Source organism: Agelaius phoeniceus, chromosome 6 (genome assembly GCF_051311805.1).
Source record: "Agelaius phoeniceus isolate bAgePho1 chromosome 6, bAgePho1.hap1, whole genome shotgun sequence".
In the NCBI taxonomy this organism is placed as follows: domain Eukaryota; kingdom Metazoa; phylum Chordata; class Aves; order Passeriformes; family Icteridae; genus Agelaius; species Agelaius phoeniceus.
The window spans coordinates 8,617,159-8,635,997 of record NC_135270.1 but is presented as its reverse complement, the minus strand read 5'-3'; the positions used below and the strand labels follow the sequence as shown (position 1 = coordinate 8,635,997).

Genomic DNA, 18,839 nt, shown 5'->3' with positions numbered 1-18,839 from the left:
GTGCTTGAATGCAAGTGGATTAGGAGGTTTTTTCATTTGCTAGTTCTTGTTTATTGTTTTATAAAGAGCATTTGAATTTAAGTGTCCATAAAAGGTCCAAGATTGTCAAATAGCCTGAATTCAGCAATGGAACTGGGAAAGTTTTTGGGAGGTTTGTTGGAGGTTTTTCTTCGTACATGTCTCAATTTGATACAAAAACATACAGTAGTTTTCCCTTTAATAAGCTACAACATAGTCTAGCTGAACATGCATATTTTTTACAGCCTATAGTAAATTGTTTTTCTTGCTACATTCTTGTCTTTCTGCCCTTTGCAATGTGAGTAATACTGGCATAGTTCACCCAGCATTCAAGTTTAGGAGTCTGCATTTAGAGATGATGTTCAGGAGAAGGAAAATGTAAATAACAGAGCTGACTATGTGGGCTTAAATCTACTTAAGTCACAAACACTTAAGTCAGTTTAACAGCATTTATAAAAGAGATGGGAATGGCAAAACCTACTTAACACATTCAACCAAACACAGGTTTACATTTCTCACTGAATCACTGTAATGTTTTTATCAGCACAAGATTTTTGTCAGAAGTCAAGATCCCCTAAGTGTGTCCTCACTTGGTTTTCAAATACTTAAGGTCAGAGGGATGAGCTATCAGCCATACAAAAGAAAGCTATTTGTTCTTTCTGGGCTTTTGGGGTTTTTTATGCTGGGATAAATGAATCATTTTTGGCCCAGACCAATTTAAGCTTCGGCTTGATGTGTTTTTGAAGTCCCTGAGAGTTTACTTCAGGTCATCTTTCAGTGCTTCACACCTCCCAGTGTAACTCACCGTACAGAGGAGCTGCCCATTTCAAAAGGAACAAACCAGACCCCATTTATACTGGTTTTACTTCCCCTACCTGACCTGGGATTTTGCAGCACGCCACACAGGCTTCAGGTTTCTGGCTGAAATGAGTGGGAAACCACCAAGCTCACACAGACTCATCTGGGATTCTTCTGATGCAGGTGGTTTCCCATCTAGTGGTAACTGCCCTGAAAGGAGCTTATTCTGCACCAGACAACGATTAACACGTTAGAAGTTAGCTCTGCAGTTTCATTTTTCATTTCCTGTGCTGAACTTGCTGCACAGAATCAGTTGTAACGTGAAGTTTAGTCAGTGGGAAACTCAGAAGGCAAATACCAAATTTCTAATTTGTGTCAGGGAGGAGACAAGCACTTGGCCTTTTGCATCATTTTTTAAAGGAAATACAGGATATATTTTACAGGATAAAAATTCACAGGATAAATAATCAAATACATAGGTTATAAGCTTGACCATCTCCACTGAAAATAAGCTTCTTCTGCTGTGTTCAGCTCTGAAAATAATAATAATAGTAATAATAATAATAATAATAGTAATTGATAATTACCTATTATCAATTAATATTTGCCTATTAATTAATAGGCAACCCCTATTTTGAGAGATATTTTGGATTGTGTATTGGAACACAGGTTTTAGATTTTTTTTCTTGTTTTATTTTGTAATAGTATCTAATTCCTGTCCTAGGTCCAGTTCTTTTTTTACATTTTTTTAGTTGGCTTTAGTGTTTTTCAGGTTTATTCCATATTCTCTTAGCTGTAAAAGCTGTCTGAGGGAAAGCACAGAGAAGAAGACAGCTTAACCAACTGGCTTTTAAAACCAACTGTCTTCTGTAAAGGTCTTGTGGGACACAAAACCTTCCACTGAGAAAATACCAGCAAGCATTCTGTGCCATCCAACACCTACTTTCTTTTACTCTTTATTCAAATGAACCACCAAAGGGCATTTTAATATGACTAATTTCCTTTAATGTGAAAAAATAAAGTCTTAAGGCAGGGAAAAAAAATATTTTGCTTCTTTAAAAAGACACGTTAGTGTGACAGGCAGGCAGTTACCTACCCATGGCTCGAAACACCCACGGTTTCCTAAAATAACCACAAAAGGCCTTCAGCCTTTCAAATGTGTCAAACCTAGAAAATGTCACGTGCTTTACTCACAGCACCAGGGAGTTACAACCATTCAGCATTTTCAAGGCAATTAAAGATAAATGTAAATTAAAAAACGACAACAGTTGGGTTTTACCAATTTTATTTCTAGACTTTAGATTTTTTTGCTGGAAACTTGTCTGTTACAGGTCTGTTGGTGAAAATGTGCATTTCAGACCAGTGATGCCAATAAGTACAATATAAAAATGTACAAATCTGAATTGCTTTTGCTTACTACAGATTGTTATAATAATGTGACAAATAAAGCATCTCTGTTGGCACGTGAACCCACTTATCTGGATTTGGCCTTTTTCAGTACATACAATATTTCAAAAAAAATTTGCAGTACACACTACCACTCAGTGTAACACATAATAAAACCAACAAGCACTAAACTCAATAATCATGTTTGGTTCAGAGACACAGAGATGCCACAAACAGAAGTGTTTTATGAGGTAAGCAGTAAGAAATGTTCCTGAAATTTGGACAGAATGTATCCAGTCCTCCTGGGTCCTGCGACTGCTAGTAGCATTGCAATGCTTATTTATGCACTATGTAGGATCTTAACTGCATTTGCCTCAAAAGGAATTCTAATTCTGTTTTGGTTTAGCAGCATACAGGCAACAGCTAGATTATTCTTCAGCATACAACTCTGTTAGCTGGCTTATTTATGAGATTTACAGGCTTTTTTTAAATTAGCATTATGCTATAATTATAAAAAAAAAAAAAACAAAAAAAACCAAAAAACCAAAAAAACCTAGTATATCATAACAGATTAAACACACAAAATACTTAGAGTTCCAGAAGATAACCTATCATACCAAATGATGTGTCCTAGCTGAGGGAGAACCACATCAGGTGGCACACAAGAGTTATATTATAATGCACCTTTCATATATCAATGTGGCTAGTAACACAACTTAAAACTACTATGATAATAAACCCCAGATCAGACAAAGTATCCAGCTTTATAAAATGCATAACAAAAACCAAAAAAAAACCAAAAAAAAAAAACCAAAACCAAAAAACAACCAACCCTTGACATAAATTGATCTTCTGAAATGTCTGCTAGTTTTTAAATTAATGCAGAGACCCATTCAGAGCAACGTTCGATGCATTTCCGTTTGCAGTAGAACTATGAGGCACTGTAAGAACATCAAAACCTGGTCTAGACACGGGTAACTGAAGTATGAGGTATTGTGAAACAGGAACCTTTTTTGGAATAGAGCAGTAATCACATTAAGTAAAAATTGATCACATAAAAAAATCTACAAAAAAAAATGATGTCAATAATATAATTTTCTATGAGAAAATTAAAACCTATTACATGGCAGTATATGACATTGTATAACAAAAAAAAAAAAAAACAAACTGATCCACAAAATAGCAGCAAAACACAATGACAAAGATACAGAAAAGCAATGTTAATTTTTTTTTCAAACCATGCTGGGAATTTATCCATAGCAGCTCAATAAAAACGGAGCATCCACTCCTTTTCTTTTGTCTTTTTCTCTTTTTTTTTTTATCTTTTGAATTTTTTATCTTTTTTCCTTTTTTTGTTCTTTTTTTTGTTGTTGTTGTTGTGTTTTTTTTTTTTTTACAATCAACACCTTAGCGGCAGTTTTCTCACATACATTTCACCATCACATTCTCCTCGAGCATCAACTTCAACAGCTATGTCCACGTCCCTTCAGCTACTTTCTAAAATAATAATAAAAAGATACATAGCCAAGATGTGCAAATTTTCTATTTGTAGCTAAATTAAAAAAAAAAACCAAACGGGGCATATTCTGGAATAAAAACTTCTTTCAAGTACTCCAATTTTCATATCTATTAACTATGGCGTTTTTTCATGGTTAGACTGCTTTTGAAAATGTATAGGAAGGGGCCAAATAGACTGCCTGGTTTTGGGTTTGTTCTTTGAAGCGTGTCCTTTTTTTTGCTTTAATAAGCTGGGTTAAAACTGCAACATCAAGGGTAGAAAGATTTTCTTTTTCAAAAGGGGCGATTGCATTAATTTACAAATCATACTGGCCTTACGAACATCCTCTGCAATAAATATTCTTTTTAGCCTTAACTATAAATTATATATTTTAGTGTTTAAAAACCTTCAGTTGTAAAAACATCTAGCGATAATCCTTAAAACTATGTGTCCTATATGTGAACCTTTAAGGCCCCTAATTTATAAAGATGAGTTGGCACCAAAGGATTCTAAACTCCAAACTTTTCTATAGAAAAGGAAAGGAAGATATCCTGGCAATTTGTGAATGCAATTTTCTCTCACTGGAACACAACCTTCGGAAAAAAAGAATCACCTCTCCTCTAACACCATAGTTAAATGCACTTGCTTTGCAATTCCAAGTTTGCCAACAAGCACTTTATATATTTCCAAACCATTCCATTAAAAAAACAAACAAACAAAAAAAAATTCCCACACAATAAAAGAATGTATTTCCTATATCTAATGGACTGAAAGTGCTTTGAATGGAATGGTTTTAGAATATTACAAACGAACAAAAAAAAAAAAAAAAAAGACTGAACTGTGGATTGAACCTGACCATAATTAGGCTGAATATCTGTGGGGTCAGAACAGCATTTTTACACAGGTAACTACAAAAATAGGAAGATTACAAAAATATAATATATTATGTCACTATTTCGGTTTCTCTTTATAATAGGGTCCTGTATGAGTAGTACATTGGCTTTTCCCAACCATGCTAAGCTGGAACCCTACAAATGCCTCAATGCACAGGCAATCCACAGGCACAAAAAAAAAAAAAAAAGATTAACATATAATAATGCTGCATACTAATATACACTAACTTATGGGTTACGTTAACCATTTATAAGGTGAAGAGGATAAAAAAAAAACCTAAGGAAATAAAATAAACATTTACAGATGAATTATAAAGTGACTAAATGCATAAGCAAGCAAGATACAGAAAAGCCTAGAACTGCGTTAAAGCTATGCTTTTTAAAGAAAAAGAATATTTCATTTACTATCTAAAAAAAAAACACCCTCTTCTACTTTAAAAATGGTTGGTTGGTTTGTTTTATATGTAAGAAATCAAATCTAATACCTCCCCTGGAGACATTTCGTGTGTTAATGCCTATTTTTACAACATACAGACAAGAACACTTTAATATAAAAACTAGTTGATTATTATTGTATAAAATCCTCTATTTTTGTAGCACAAACCCCTGGGGGTAATGCAAATACTATTTTTTCTTTTTTTAAGACAGTTTTTGGGGTATTTTTTGTTTATTTGTTTGTTTGAAGTCACAGATGGAAGGGAGACAGAGCAAGAAAAAAAATATAACAAGACTGGTTTTCCCTTCTGGTATAAAAATGTCCTGGAGAAAAGGGTTTCTGGGGGGGAGATCCTGACGCCGATTCCTTCTCAGATGCCCTTTCTTTGTCTGCTTTTCTTGCCAAGCAAATCCATTTAGGAAGTCCTCTTTAAATGTTCACGTCTCGCACATCAGTAGGTGTGCAGGAGAGGTCTGCTTCGTCCTCTACAGTCTTTGTTTCTGAGGATACGTTGTGCTGCTGTGCCTGGCGTAGACTGGACTCCAGGAGGGACTCGATCTGTTCTTGGCAGGCTCGTAAACAATCCTGCAGGAGGGTGCAATGGAAGGGTGGGGGGAGAGAGAGAGAGAGAGAGAGAGAGACCCAAGAGTCCTTTAGAAAGATCACAGGCTAAAATACCGGTTTCTTGACAAAGCAAGAGAAATGTCACCAGGTTATCTGGGAGAGCAGCAGGCTGGAAAGGAGGGTGGGAAGAGCAGAAGCACCCGACAGTGAAAGGACTGGCTGAGCAAGCCTGGTTTTTTGCAGATTGTACCTTGCACTGCTGCTTCTCTGCCTGTGCTCTTTACAGCTCTCTACAAGCCCACTGCTCACAACTGTGATTTCTGCTTTTACCCCAGGTACCCTTCAGCAGCAGCAGAGTCTGCTGGAAGCTATGCTCACCCACACTGACCTTCCTCCCAAGGCTAAATTCCAATGACAGAAATGCCATTTATATGTTGAGATTGCCTGCCAGCTGCTGCAATGTCCAGCTGTGGGCAGCTGATAAATTCCTAACCCTGAAAGCATCTCCAGAGATGGACTGGACTGCCAGACCCCAAAGGGGAGAGGTCTCTCAGAAGCACCACAAAGCACCTCCCTAACCATGCACTACCATGCCCATCCAAGCTACCACCACATCCACCTGGAAATCTCAGTCAGGGTGAGACATTTTCCTCTCACTTCCACTTGTGAGACATTTCCCTCTCACTTCCAAAGTGCTTTCTCCAAGCTGGATGTGCACACACTCCTCCTGAGTGTTCAGGAGGCTGCACAGGCCTTGCTGGAAATTAAAAAAACATAAAGAACTAAGGAATATCCTGTCTGTGGTGGGGAAAGGCAACTTCCCCAGGGCATTATGCCACACCATGAGGAGAGATATCAGATTCCCAGCAACCAGAATTGGAGAAGGCCTTTTAGCTCAACCTGCACAGCTTCCTGCAGGCTGTGGAGGTCTGTACACCCACTGCAGTGGCACAGAAATGATGCCCTAAACAGCCCAAACAATCCCGCAGCATTTTGCCAAAACCCATCCAGCGTGCTGTTTACCCTTATCTTTATAACAAACACTGTAAGCTTTTCCCCCCAACATCTTTAACTCTGTGCATGAAGGACTTTGAAGTTTCCTTTCAGCATTGCCTTTTCTGATTTAACCTATGACATGTGTTAGCCCTTGCGGTGAACCCAGTCTTCCATGATAAATTGCCGTCAAAAGTGTTAGGATGTGCATGACTGAGAATGAATGTTGTTTTCCTGAGAGGGTGACCTGCCTGCTGTTTTCTTTATTTCCCAGTTTCAATTCTGCCTTCATTCAGAGGCTTCTTGTGTGATCTACCAGCTTTTCACTGATTCCACTACCACAAGAATCTCCTCTGCCACCAATAAGGGCACATGGCATTTGGGGTAAAATAAGATTAGAAACCCAAGCAAACAATTCTCTGCAAGTCCTTTCTGAGAGAGAGGGAGGTTAATCCTACCTCTAAGCAGATCAGACCATCAGTTACAGCTCACTGAAAACACATAACCTATGACCTTTCCTGGTTTAAAGCCTAGTGTAATATTTCCTCCTGACAGAGACACACAGCGTTTTAAATGACAAAAAGAAACGCCTCATATCCTAAAGTCATCATGCCTTTGGCTCCTGCATACCTCTGGCCTCCACAATAAGGTCTCTATGAAGTCCCTGCACCCAGCCCTCCTCCAGATATGATGGATCAATCCTGACTGTAAGGCTCCCCCTTGGACCACAGACACAGTAGAGAGTCCACACCAGCACAGCTTTAGGTGATCCTGGCTTTACAAAGCCACCTCTGGGGATAATTCTCTTTTAGCATATTCAGTGGCCCAAACTGAAAGCATTTTAGTTTTTCAGAGCAGAATGAATCTTCTTGGGTTTTGTTTTAGGGGTTTTTTTTTCAGGTGGGAGTAGATTTTATGGTGAGTTTTGATGGGAACTCCAGGGGGTTTTTTTAGTCCTATTTGCATATATGGTGTTTGAGCTCTGAAAACTAAAACCATTCAAAAGAATTTCTATAAATACCTATTCTTCTCCCTCTGGAGTCCAGTTATGAATAATTACATAGGACTATGTAATTTAAAGGTACTTTTTGCCCAGAGAATTTTTTTTTCATTTAAAATTCTCAGAGTGCAGCATGCTGTAACTGTTTTTTAAAAAATCTTTACAATATATTATGAACAGACTGTCTTAAGCTACAGTTGAATGAAAACGTTTTTTTTACTCTTTAAGGCATTTTGTCCATGTCTTATTCACATGGCTATTAGATAAATGGTTTGCCTGTAGGAATGCATTAGAGCTAGCAAAAAACAACTGCAAAACATAAAATTCACTGTGAACAACCTCACCAAAGCTGTTTTCGTTCCCAGTACTTCCCAACACTGAAAAGCAAATACAAAACTTGTGCATTACTCTGATAACTTCTCCCAACAACTTTTCTGCTTCACTACCCAAATTTTCAATGCCCACAGTTTGTTCAAGGTCATAAACCCTTCCTGGATTAATTAAGCTCCTCAGTGAAAAAAAAAAGAAAAAGGAAAAAAAAAAAAAAAAAAAAAAAAAAAAAGACTTGCTAGCTTAACTGATGTGGTCAAATACCTTTAAGACACAGTGGACATGATCAGGCTCCAGGGTCACACAGGAAAGGAAACAAACAACAACAAAAAAGGAACTGCTTGGAAATCCTTTGTTCCTGCCTGACCCGTTCTGGATAACAAGCACATGTTTGAAGGTGCCTCTGAGAAGGGGCAGGCAGGAGGCGAATTCCAGTGCACTAACAGACAGCATGGAGACCCAATCTAATCTAGTTCAGCAAATTTCTGGCCTGGAAATGAATGTCAGGTAAAATTCCATCTGTTTGGATGATGGGGTCAAGAATAGAATGATGGAAGACAGCCCAAGACTTCTAATTGTGATTATCTGACTTCTAATTACCCCTGATCAAAGGCAAAATGGGAAATTGGACTCCTACCAACACATAAACATGAACCATAAAGGAATTCCAATCAGGTGATATTCATTTTGCTTTAGATTCAGCTCTCTTTGAGACTAAAGGTAAAAAAGTGTAATTATGTAACCTGAAATCCAACAGACCTGTGCTCCAGCTAACAGATCATCAGGGGGAACACCAGCCCTGCTCTTAACATTCCAAGCCTATCCAACATAAAACCTGTTCCTGACAAGGGGAACCATCACTGGTCCCATACAAATCCTAGTGAAATGGGATAGCAGGAATGGCATTTGATACCATGGGTCACACAGACAGGTATTTTGGGAAAGTCTCCCTGCAGGGGAATCATGCTCTGTATGAAACCAAGCTGATTCCTCTCCCAGAACAACTGCAGTGGAAGCTGCTGTTCCCTTATTCCACTCCAAACACAGCAATATACCTGTGCATACACAGAGCTTTGTGATGCTAATTTTCTGTAGGAATCCATACAAAATCCTTATTTCTGCCTAACACGAGAATATATTTAACACTGGAAGCTGGAGGGGTGTTACTCCCTTTTCAAGCTGTTAACCAAGCCCAGGTCAGACAGATTGTGGCCTTGCAATGACACAGGACAATTAAAATGAAATCATTAAAAAAATATCCTCTTTTCTTGCTAAAGCAACTTTGTTTTCTTTTTCAAGAGCTGTGCCATCAACTAAGTCAAGTCACATAAGGACAGGCTGTTGTTCTGCATGATGTGAGAGAATCCACTTCAGTGCCCAGTATCAGGAATGGTTAAATCATCTTGCTTGAATCAAGATGCTGCCTGGACAGATAGCAAGCATTTTCCCTCAGTACCTGCTTCAAACATCTCACCCTGGACAGTGGCCAACCACACACTGGAATTATTTGCATTGCTCACAAACTGACTGAAAGCATCACACGTGCATACCAAACGGAGCAACCCATTAGTTCAGCATTTCTTAAGAGCATTCAGCATTTGGGGTGCTTAGAGCATTTAACACTTCCACACTGTATTACTTCAGCTGCAGTGAGATAAGTGGCAAGAAGAACGTGCTCAATACTGAGGCACTGTTCAGGTGATAACATAAAATAACAAGCTGAGATACTGCATTTTTCAGCAATTGTTTCACACAGTCTATCAAAGGTAAAATATTCATTTGAGAATAATTAATTGCAATGAAATTGCTCGATCCCATCAACAAAGCCCAATTACACAAACCCAGTTTTGCAGTGGCTGGACTGGGACAGTTTTCTATGCATTTAAATTATTAACATGTAAAATAATTGAACAGCATCTCCAAGATTCTGCTCCTAACCACAGAGTTGTCTTTATTTGACTCATTGTCCAGCTCTTGGAGACCTCACAAGAACCTTTTTAAAGCATCCATTTATTGGTCTTCCACATTGTTACAAAACAAAGCTCAACTCTGCCCCAACTTCACACACCATTATGACATGGATCATTGACTTTAGGTCTTCCTTGTAGGCTCCCTTCCTGGCCCATTCACTCATGAAAGGTTTATTGCTCACTAGTTACTGATGTGCATCTCCTGGAAGCTGCAGGGCAAAATGAAGGGTCCTGTGAGGACCATCTACCTTGTCAGAAAGTCGTGGGACAAGCACTCGTTCCAAAAAGGAATTCAATACCAGCTACTGTGAAGGTCCAGCACGTAATAAACCAAATTAGATCATTAGAACTCTTTTAAGAAGAGCTTTTTCACACCACTTGGCACAATAAAAGGCCTCAAGAATGGTCAAAGATAAGGTCAGAGTTACCACAAGGTCTCAGCAACTGTTTCCTGGTCTTATTCCCCAAGTTTTGTTTTACAGGGGCTCCTGGTTTAATTACCCCCAGCCAAACGGGGGTAATTAAACCAGGAGCCCCTGTAAAACGGCCTCTGCCACATCCTAAGGAGGGGCAGGGCTTCCTCCTGTCCCAAACACCAGAGCTGGATGTGCCATTCCCAACCAGGCACCGCAGATTATCACAGTGGGCATCACAACAGCCAAACGAGCAGGCTGGGCACAAGAGAACACATTGAGAACCCCCACTCTGAGGCTTGACCTTCCCCAAGATTTACTGTCAGATCAGCTCCCATGCAGCAAGCAGGCATTCATTCTTAAAAAAACCCTTAATGCAGGAGATCAACCGAGAGGAAGAGTCACTTACCGGATCACATTTGATAACTTGTGATAGGAAATGTGTGAGGCATTGATAGGAGAGGAAAGTGTTAGTGTTCCCCAGATGCAGGCCTTGCACAGCTGCTACCACGCTGCCAGCTGCGATCATGGAGGGTGGGTTTGAAATAAATTTAATATCTGTATGAAGAAAGGAGAGAAAAAAAAAAAAAAGAAAAAAAAAAAAGAAAAAAAAAGAAGACTGAAATGATTGCTTTAGGAGAAGCCTGTCCATACACATACACTCTTTGTACCAGCATGGTTTTCAGCTGCCAACTATTGCATCCAAAAAGGCAGTGAAAATGGTGAGCAGAAAGGTGCCTCCTGCTGTAAAACTCTTACAGGTCCAAACCTGCAAACACTTATCCACATGAGCAACTGCTCTGCAGAGAGTGGCCCTTCCTAGCACTGGGCCTGGGAGGCCATTCATCACTCAGAGGTACTTTTATCATAAGCAGGGCCCCCGTTTGTCCAGGTTTAAATGCTTTGCTCCTGTGAGTAATGCCAGGGGGGGCCAATGGCACTGCACATCTGAGAAAACCTGTTCACATCCTGCAGTGTTTTGCACGGTCAGATCCAAGGTGCACTCTAACAACGAGTCCTGGGCCCCTTTAAAGCAGAAACCTTTGCTCTGACACTCAAAGGAATATTGCTTTAATGAACAACAACATCAACAAAAAGAAAGAAAAGAGAAAGACTGCTTAACCCTGTCAGGAGGCAGATAATCCATATTTAAATTAAGGTTTCATCTTAAAAATGCTTTGTCTCAACCTAGTCTCTTGTCAGTGGCTGCCATCCATCCTGGCAACAGGGATTTAATGTAAATGTGGCATAACTAAGTGACGGGGGTCCCAAGAATTGGCGGACAATCAGTTACATTCTGATGTGACACCATGCTGACAAGAGGCTGGGCCCCCTTCCAGACTGCATTGCTGTAGGTCTCTCCACAAAGCCACTCCCAGGATCCCTTAAGGGGCTATCTCTGCCATTTAGCATGTTTCTCCTTTGGGTTTGTTTGGTTTGGTTTGAGTTTTTCTAGGTTTTTTTTAAATAATAATAATAGTCTACATTTTAATGATAAGACTCTTTTCTGCTGAGCAGGAATGCATTTGATCTGTGGCAGTGCACACCTTGGAGGAGAATCAGGAACAAAGGAAGCAAGTGGCACAGGTCAAGGTCCAGTTTTGTGAGGGAGAAAGGGAAACACCGCAATGTACACCAGAACCTGAGATACATTCCTTCAGCTTTTATCAGAATACAACTTCCTCTGGGTTGGAAAAATATAAACCATCTGTCAAACCCCTGAATGAAATCAAAGGAATGGACAGCTTAGAGGGCTCAGTGGAACTGTTTAAGTATTAAATCATGCATCTCCTTTATTATGATAAAATAACTTTTGTGTAAATGTTTTACCAGTGGAACTAAAGCCTTCAGGACTCCATGGAAGTCCTGGCTCTGAATCTGTTTATTCAGACACCTCTGACACTCCACTGTGGCCTTGACCAATATCCACCTTCAAAGGGGCACTTGGCCCAGCATCCTGCAAACCTCCAAAACTAAACTGATACACGAAACTCTGGCCAAGCTTTGAGGATGCACTGCCAGCAAAAAGGCAAGCCTGAGCTAAAGTCATCTCGTTTATCTTAAAATAAACACATCAAAATAAATTTGGCTTGCCCCCTTTTCCTAACCTGCTTGTTTCCAGGCAGATATAAACACACCCACCTTCTAGCAAGCTGCTGTCATTCCCAAAAAAACCCCCAAAACTCTGCCATTCCAAAGCCAATCCTGAACTGAAATAGCGACACAGAACTGCAGGTGGACTTTGGAAATGGGGGATTCCCAGCAGGGATCCCACCAGGATGGGGCTGCTCAGAGGGGTAGAGTGGCAGTGCCTTCCCGACACTGTTTACGATGCTCCACAAACGGGACATGACCAAAATGTGTCACTTTAATGAGCCCGTCCTGACAGGATCACGTTTGGGATTAATATTTGTGTTCTTCTTTTAAATGGAGCAGTAAACAAGAACATGAATTCATAGTCACACCCTCATTCTTTCCAAGGTGGAAAAGTGATAATGAAGTTTAAATGACCAGTTTGTGTCTGTCCCTATAACCACTCCAGACAAGCAGCATGGACTGCCTTTTTGTTGCAACTCAACAAGGAATTATTTGTGGCAGAGGCCACTAATTTCAGCATATTAATCAGGGGGCCCCTCTCGCCTGTAATTGGATGCCCCCAAGTGAAGAGTGTGGCATCATTGTCAGCCTCCATCGCCTCATCTTGCGCTATTGAGCACTCAGGAACAAGGGGGCTTCGGTGAGATGAATTAGACCTGACACAGCCACAATGGGGTAGGGGGCCCCATCAATTGAAGCACACATCCCCAGTAGCCTATCTGAGACTTCATCCAAAAAGAATAAACAACTTCAGCGTTGTTAAAAAGAGAGAGAGGGAGAGAGAGAGGAGGGGGAGGAGAGAGAAGAATGCCAGCCACCCTGAAGGGAGGACAAAGCAGGCATATAGGCGCTGCAGCGCTTTAAAAAAATTCCTAACAAGGCGAGTCACCCCTTTTCCTTTTTAAATGGAGCAGCAATTCCATCCGTCTGGAGAGCTGGGGGCTATGAATGAAAATCTTTTCATTGAGGCAAATCAAAACTGTGAACATAAATCACTTGCTGCAAGATGCAACAGGTTCCAACTGGTCACATACCTTGAGACTTCCAATTTTATAAAGGCCGGAGAATGGGAGAATTGTAACGTGCTCATTTCAAAGGGAGATCTTTCTTTCTCCTTTGGAGAGGACCAAAGCAGTAACAATAATAACAGCAATAATAATAATAACAATAATAATAATAATAATGAGCCTGGTATGTTTTGATAACCAGAGGAACATAATGAAATGCTGAAGCTCCAATATTTGTTGCTATTCATTGTTATGCTTGTATAGAGCTGCAGTTCTCCCTCAACACCAGTCTTAACTTGGGCCAAAAGAGGCCTGCTTCCTTTTGAGCTCTCCCTGCCTTGCCCTGCCATGCCAAAGTCCCATTCATTAAGCTCAATTATGTGTTAACTTCAAACAAGCCCTGGTAATTTTTTTTTCTTTTCTCTTTTCTTTTTTTTTTCTTTTTTGCTTTTTCTCCCAAACCTACCACAGCACAAAGGCATCCTTTGGTGAAAATGGATTTTTCAAAACCAAACCAAATCAAACAAATCCACTTCTACTTCTACTAACCAGACAACTGGAGAGGGGAGCCTAGGAGGAATTCCCCCGAACTCCACCTTGCAGTGTAACCTTCTTTTTCTGGAGCAAACACATACACACTCATCTACAAACACTTCCACAGGCTTCACCTTGGTAAGCCAACTGGCCAAGGGTTTGTTTTCTAAGCAAGCATTATTTTGCAGTCTCTTCACAGGAGAACCTCCTTTACAGAAGAGGATACAGGCAGAGGAGAGACTGCACTTGCCCCTGAGGCCACTTAAGCGAGCTGTCAGTGTTTCCAGTGGACTTTGGATCGGGCCCCACAGCATCCAGGCAGCACAAGGCATTTGCAGTCCATCTAGGTTCGTTTTGGCAAGGGGAAATGCAGCACAACCCAGCAACAGCAAAGCAAAGTCCAGATGCTGCTTAAGCCACATGTGATCTTCACTAGCCAACAAAGAAGTCATGAGAAAAGCAAAAAGGTAGAGAGACCCCTGACATCCAAAAATAACAATAAAAACACAGAGCCTAGTGGCAGCCTTCCTGAGCGCTCCTTCCCCAGGCAATATTCCCAGCTCCAGTAGGGAGCTCAAGAGGGCCCCAACTGGTGAGCTCAGCACCGGTTTTGTTAAAAGCTCAGTACAACTCCCAGAACATGGTTCTCATTTACTGATCCATTCTGCAGCTGTGGTGTGTAGCAGTGTTAAATAAAGGCTCTGGATGTGCTTCCTAAAAGAAACATAACAACACCGACAGTAGATCAAAGTACTGGACTCTTAGCAAGTCTCCAACCTTTGAACTACTCTTGCTTTCATCCCTGTCATTGCCAACACGACAACCTAGGTTAAACATCCCCACATCCAAAGGGGAGCCCGGGTGGCCGTTCTTTTTAGCTCCAAACTTAGCAAATCATGCCTCCAGAGTCGCAGCAGCCTCGTATCTGGCAGAACCTGGCATGGAGGGACACACTGGACTTTCCCAAAATGTTCCTGGCGGTGTTTGAAGGTTGTGGCGCTCCCAGCACCAAGCATTGCTCCAGGCAACCTCACCTATGAGCTGCCCCTCACGCTGATTTTAGGCCCAAGATGAAGAGCAACGCCAGTGTTTATAAACTTCTCTTTTATGGCTTGGTCGTTCTACCTTTAAGGCCTTGCAGAGGGGTTGGTTCTGTGAAATAAAACTTTTTTTTTTTTTTAAACTTTTTGGGTTGTTTTTTTTTTTTTTTTTGTTCCTTCTGAGCTCCTGCCATCTTCCTTCCACCTTTTCACACCAAATCCAGCCTCTGGAGAACAAGGCTAGACGGCACCAGCGGGTGCCACCGGCCGCGCGCGTCCGTCCCGCCGAGGTTTTGGAGCGTGGATGCCACGGCTCCTTGGCGTCTTTGGAGGCTGGCCCTGCTCATGGCTCCAGCACAGCACGTGGTCACGAGGGTGCAGATGGCAGCGGCTCGGTCCTGTGCCAGGAAAAGCCTCCGTGCCGCGTGGCCCTCCTCCAATCCACCGGCCACCGAGGAGGAACGGGGCGAGGGGAGGGGGGGGTAAGAGGCAGCTTGAAGAGGGAAGGTTTAAAACCCCCACGCAGTGCCATTCACAGGGAAAATCTCCCTCTGCCTCATCCTAAAGAATGAATCCACACAGGGAAGGAAGGATTCCCTGCACGGGCGGTGAGCCTTTTGCAGCCCCCACACGAACCCGGTGTGGGGAGGCGAGGAAATCGTGAAATCACACCACGCTGAGCTACAGAGAGTGATGGGGGGGCGTCCCTCTCCCTCCCTGACATCCACACGAAACTCCGACTCAGAAGCGAAATATCTTCTGAAAATAAAAAAACTTACCTCTGGCAAAGTAATCCACCTTCTGCAAACAAGGGGCAATAATCGGGGCTTAAACTACCTCCCCGCAGCTCTGAGACCGACAGCTACGGGAAGCTTTACAAGCCAGGGGGTGGGCGCATGGTGTCGGGGAGCAACGCGCTTTGCGCAACGTGCAGGGCTCATACCTGTAGCGCACAGAGCCACAAAAGTCTGAGCATGTTTACGGATGATCTGCTTGGTGTCCTCTGCCAGAGGCATTTTAGTGAGGAAATGTTCAATGAAATCGTGGGGGGTCATTGCGGCCAGATTCCATTTCAGCTTATTCACCAGCAGCAGCTCCATTTGCTGCAAAGAGAACAGAGAGGGACGGGAAGGGGGAAGGAGAGAAGAGGAAGGAGAAGGGGGTGGGGTGGGGGGGAGCGTGGTTAGAGCCGCTCGCACACGGTGGTGCCGGGGCTCGGCAGCAGCGGCAGCGGCAGCGCCGGGCCGGGCTCGGGGCGGCCCGCGGGGGTCCCCCCGCGCCGGGGTAGCGCCCGCCGCGGCCGCCAGGGGGAGCCCGCGGGCCGCCCAGCGCCGGGCCGGCCGCGCGGGGGGAGCCGGTGCCGCTCCCGATCCCGATCCCATCCCGGCCCCATCCCGGCCCGCCGCCGCATCCGCAGCTCCCGCCCGCCGCTTCCCAACGTGCGGCGTTGCCGTCATTTTCCCCTATTTTTTTTTTTAATATTTTTGCATCGATTTTTTTTTTTTTTATTCTTGAAGTGACTGAACGTGAAATTACCAGTAATTCGTCGGGTCTAATGGAGTTATCTGTATAAATGCACAGTTTTTCTGCGGTCAGAGGAATAGTTTCCTTCATTTTTGAAGCCACAAACATGCAGGTAGCTCCGAGCAATTGCAATCGGCTTTTCTTGAGGGGTTCGAACGACAAAAATCTGTCCAAATAATTCATAGCCAAGGGGAAAACTTCCTCTTCGCACTTCTGCTCCTCGCAAACCTGCAAGAAGGAGAGAGATCGTTGAAGAATAATTTAATTGAGGCGAAAGCCAGGCTTGTCCCGCTGCTCTCGCCCTCCCTCCTCCCTCACCCCCAGGCTTTGAAGGGCAAGGTTGAAGGAGACGAGGAGGAAACGCAGTTGGGGAAAATGGATAAATATGGGAAAAGCAGCGGCATCAAAGAAAATGAAAGTCACGAGTGACAAAGTGGGGGGAAATATTGCGTTAGAAACCCGCAGGCGATTCATGGCAAAAGGGGAGGAGGGTAATCGAAGAAGAGGTCTGTGCCCAGTTTTTCAGCCCCTAAGAACAAATTTTTAAAAAGGGAAGAAGACAGAAAGCGGAGGAAAATGCTAACCCCCGTGGTCGGTAACGGGGTGCAGAGCCGGGCTCGGCCCCGGATTTATTTATTTCGCTTTTATTTTTTCATCTAATTCGCCGTTGTGCTGCCGATTCCCCTCCGGTCGAGACACAAAGGTGGCGTCCAGCCTCATTTCCCCAGACGTCATCTTTTCAAAAAATATTTAAAAATATTTAAAAAATAATTGGAGCTCTCAAAAAAGGCTGAAAATGAAGCGGCGGGGGTCCTTTACCGAGCCCCGTGCCTCTGGTGCTGCTGGGGGGCTCCAGGAGGATCCCCCGAAGTGAAATCCACCGCCTCCCTCTCTCGCCCTGCAGCACAGCCGGGCGCGACATTTCCCACAGCAAGGCAGGGCGCTGCGGTTTCAAAAATTAATTAAAAATACATCGCGGGCACCCAGGGCTTCCGAAAAGGCATGAAAATGTAGCCCAGCTCCTGGGGCTCCCTCTGGGATCCCCCCCAGACGTGTCTCGCCAGGGACCAGGCCCTTTCCAACTGGTTTTTCCCAGCGACCTTGCCGCTCGCTGCCGCAGCACAAGCGTGCCTTTGAGGGGTGACCGCAGCTCCAGCCTCTCTTCACGCTGAACAAAGAAACTTTCACCCTGCAGCTCCCCCCAGAAACGCCGGAGCCCCTCGGGCCGGTCCCCCTGCCCGCAGCCCCAGCGGGGTCCCCCGGCCCCCGACCTTCCTCCCCCGGCCCCTTCCCCCGCTCCCCCCCGCCACACACACACGCACACACACACACACACACACACACCCTTGGCTTTGCTCCCCGGGACTTTCTTCGTTTTTCTCCCGATTAATAAACACTTTTGCTTTGCAAATAAAAGAACAAAGATGGCGCATAATACTGGCACGGGCAGCCGCTTGCATACGTGTACAAGGATATTAATTTAAAATAAAAAATCCCCCAGAAAACACGGGCTGGCAGCAGGGGCTGGCGGCGCGGCCGAGGGCTCGGCGGCCGGGCCGGAGCCGCTCCCCGCCGGGCCGGGGGAGCCCCGAGCCGGCTCTGCCCCGGCACCGCCGAGCCCCGACGGCCGGAAAAGGTGCCGGGCACCCCCCGAGCCCCGGGGGCACCGGGCGGGGATGGGGCTGGGGGGGGGTCTCGTCCGCCGCCCCTCGGCGCCGGGACCCGGCGGCGGCAGCGGGGACACGGAGCCGGCGGCCGCCGCCACCTCGGGCCGCGTCCCCTCGCTCCACGCGGGCGTCTCCGAGGGCAGGCAACGTGTGCCGAGCCGGGGAAGCGATCCCGGGGGAAAGGCAGGGGGGGCGGGAGATGGGGCAGCGGCTCCCCCGCATTAATTCGTTTCGGTGGCCGGAGCTTGCAGGGAAAAAAAGTCGCCGAAAGATACAAACCTCCAGCATCCAAGTGGCAACTATTTTCCTCATATATGGCAAGATTTCTTTCTGCACGCACTTGAAGTAGGAGACGGAGGGCGAGCAGGTCTCCTCCGCCTTGAGCATTGTCTGCAGCACCCTGTCATTGAGGAGGTTGGCATCCAGGTAGGCTCGTCGGATGGTCTCCACCTCGCAGCACAGCAGCTGATGTTCCATGTCTGCCTTCGTCGCCTCGAGTCAGTTCTCTGCAGCAGGACTGAGTCAGTCGCTCGCTCGCTCTCTCTCTCTTCCCCTTCCAGGAGTCCCTTGGATGCTGCTTCTGCTACTGCCGCTACAGCCCTCTGGAGGCTGAAAAACTTTCTAACTTCCAACAAAACTCTCCTGGTGTAGTCTCTGTGACGTTACTGTTG

General features: G+C 44.0%; 2 protein-coding genes across 5 annotated transcripts in view; one reads left to right on the top strand and one right to left on the bottom strand.

Moving 5' to 3' along the window:
- The window catches only part of LTO1 (LTO1 maturation factor of ABCE1), a 25,499-nt gene extending 10,385 nt beyond the window's left edge, over positions 1-15,114 (top strand). Inside the window, exons 5-6 of one of the 3 annotated variants that reach the window (XR_013182666.1) lie at positions 5,929-6,230; positions 14,126-15,114. Coding sequence is in view for 2 of the 3 variants with exons in the window: in XM_077179581.1 (XP_077035696.1) it covers positions 5,929-6,171 (243 nt within the window). In the remaining variant the exon portion in view is untranslated. Of the gene's footprint in view, positions 1-5,928; positions 6,825-14,125 lie in introns of those variants that run through there. The other 2 variants (XM_077179582.1, XM_077179581.1) reach the window with 2 other exon arrangements.
- Positions 2,085-18,839, bottom strand: CCND1 (cyclin D1). 2 transcript variants are annotated; one of them, XM_054634859.2, is made up of 5 exons: positions 18,448-18,839; positions 16,514-16,729; positions 15,921-16,080; positions 10,709-10,857; positions 2,085-5,614 (listed from the first exon to the last, which is right to left on the bottom strand). In XM_054634859.2, the coding sequence occupies exons 1-5, from the start codon at positions 18,643-18,645 to the stop codon at positions 5,459-5,461; spliced, it is 879 nt and encodes a 292-aa protein (XP_054490834.1). In that variant the 5' UTR covers positions 18,646-18,839; the 3' UTR covers positions 2,085-5,458. The 2 variants fall into 2 exon arrangements, with proteins under 2 accessions (XP_054490834.1, XP_077035695.1); XM_077179580.1 differs by lacking the exon at positions 18,448-18,839 and adding an exon at positions 16,820-17,050.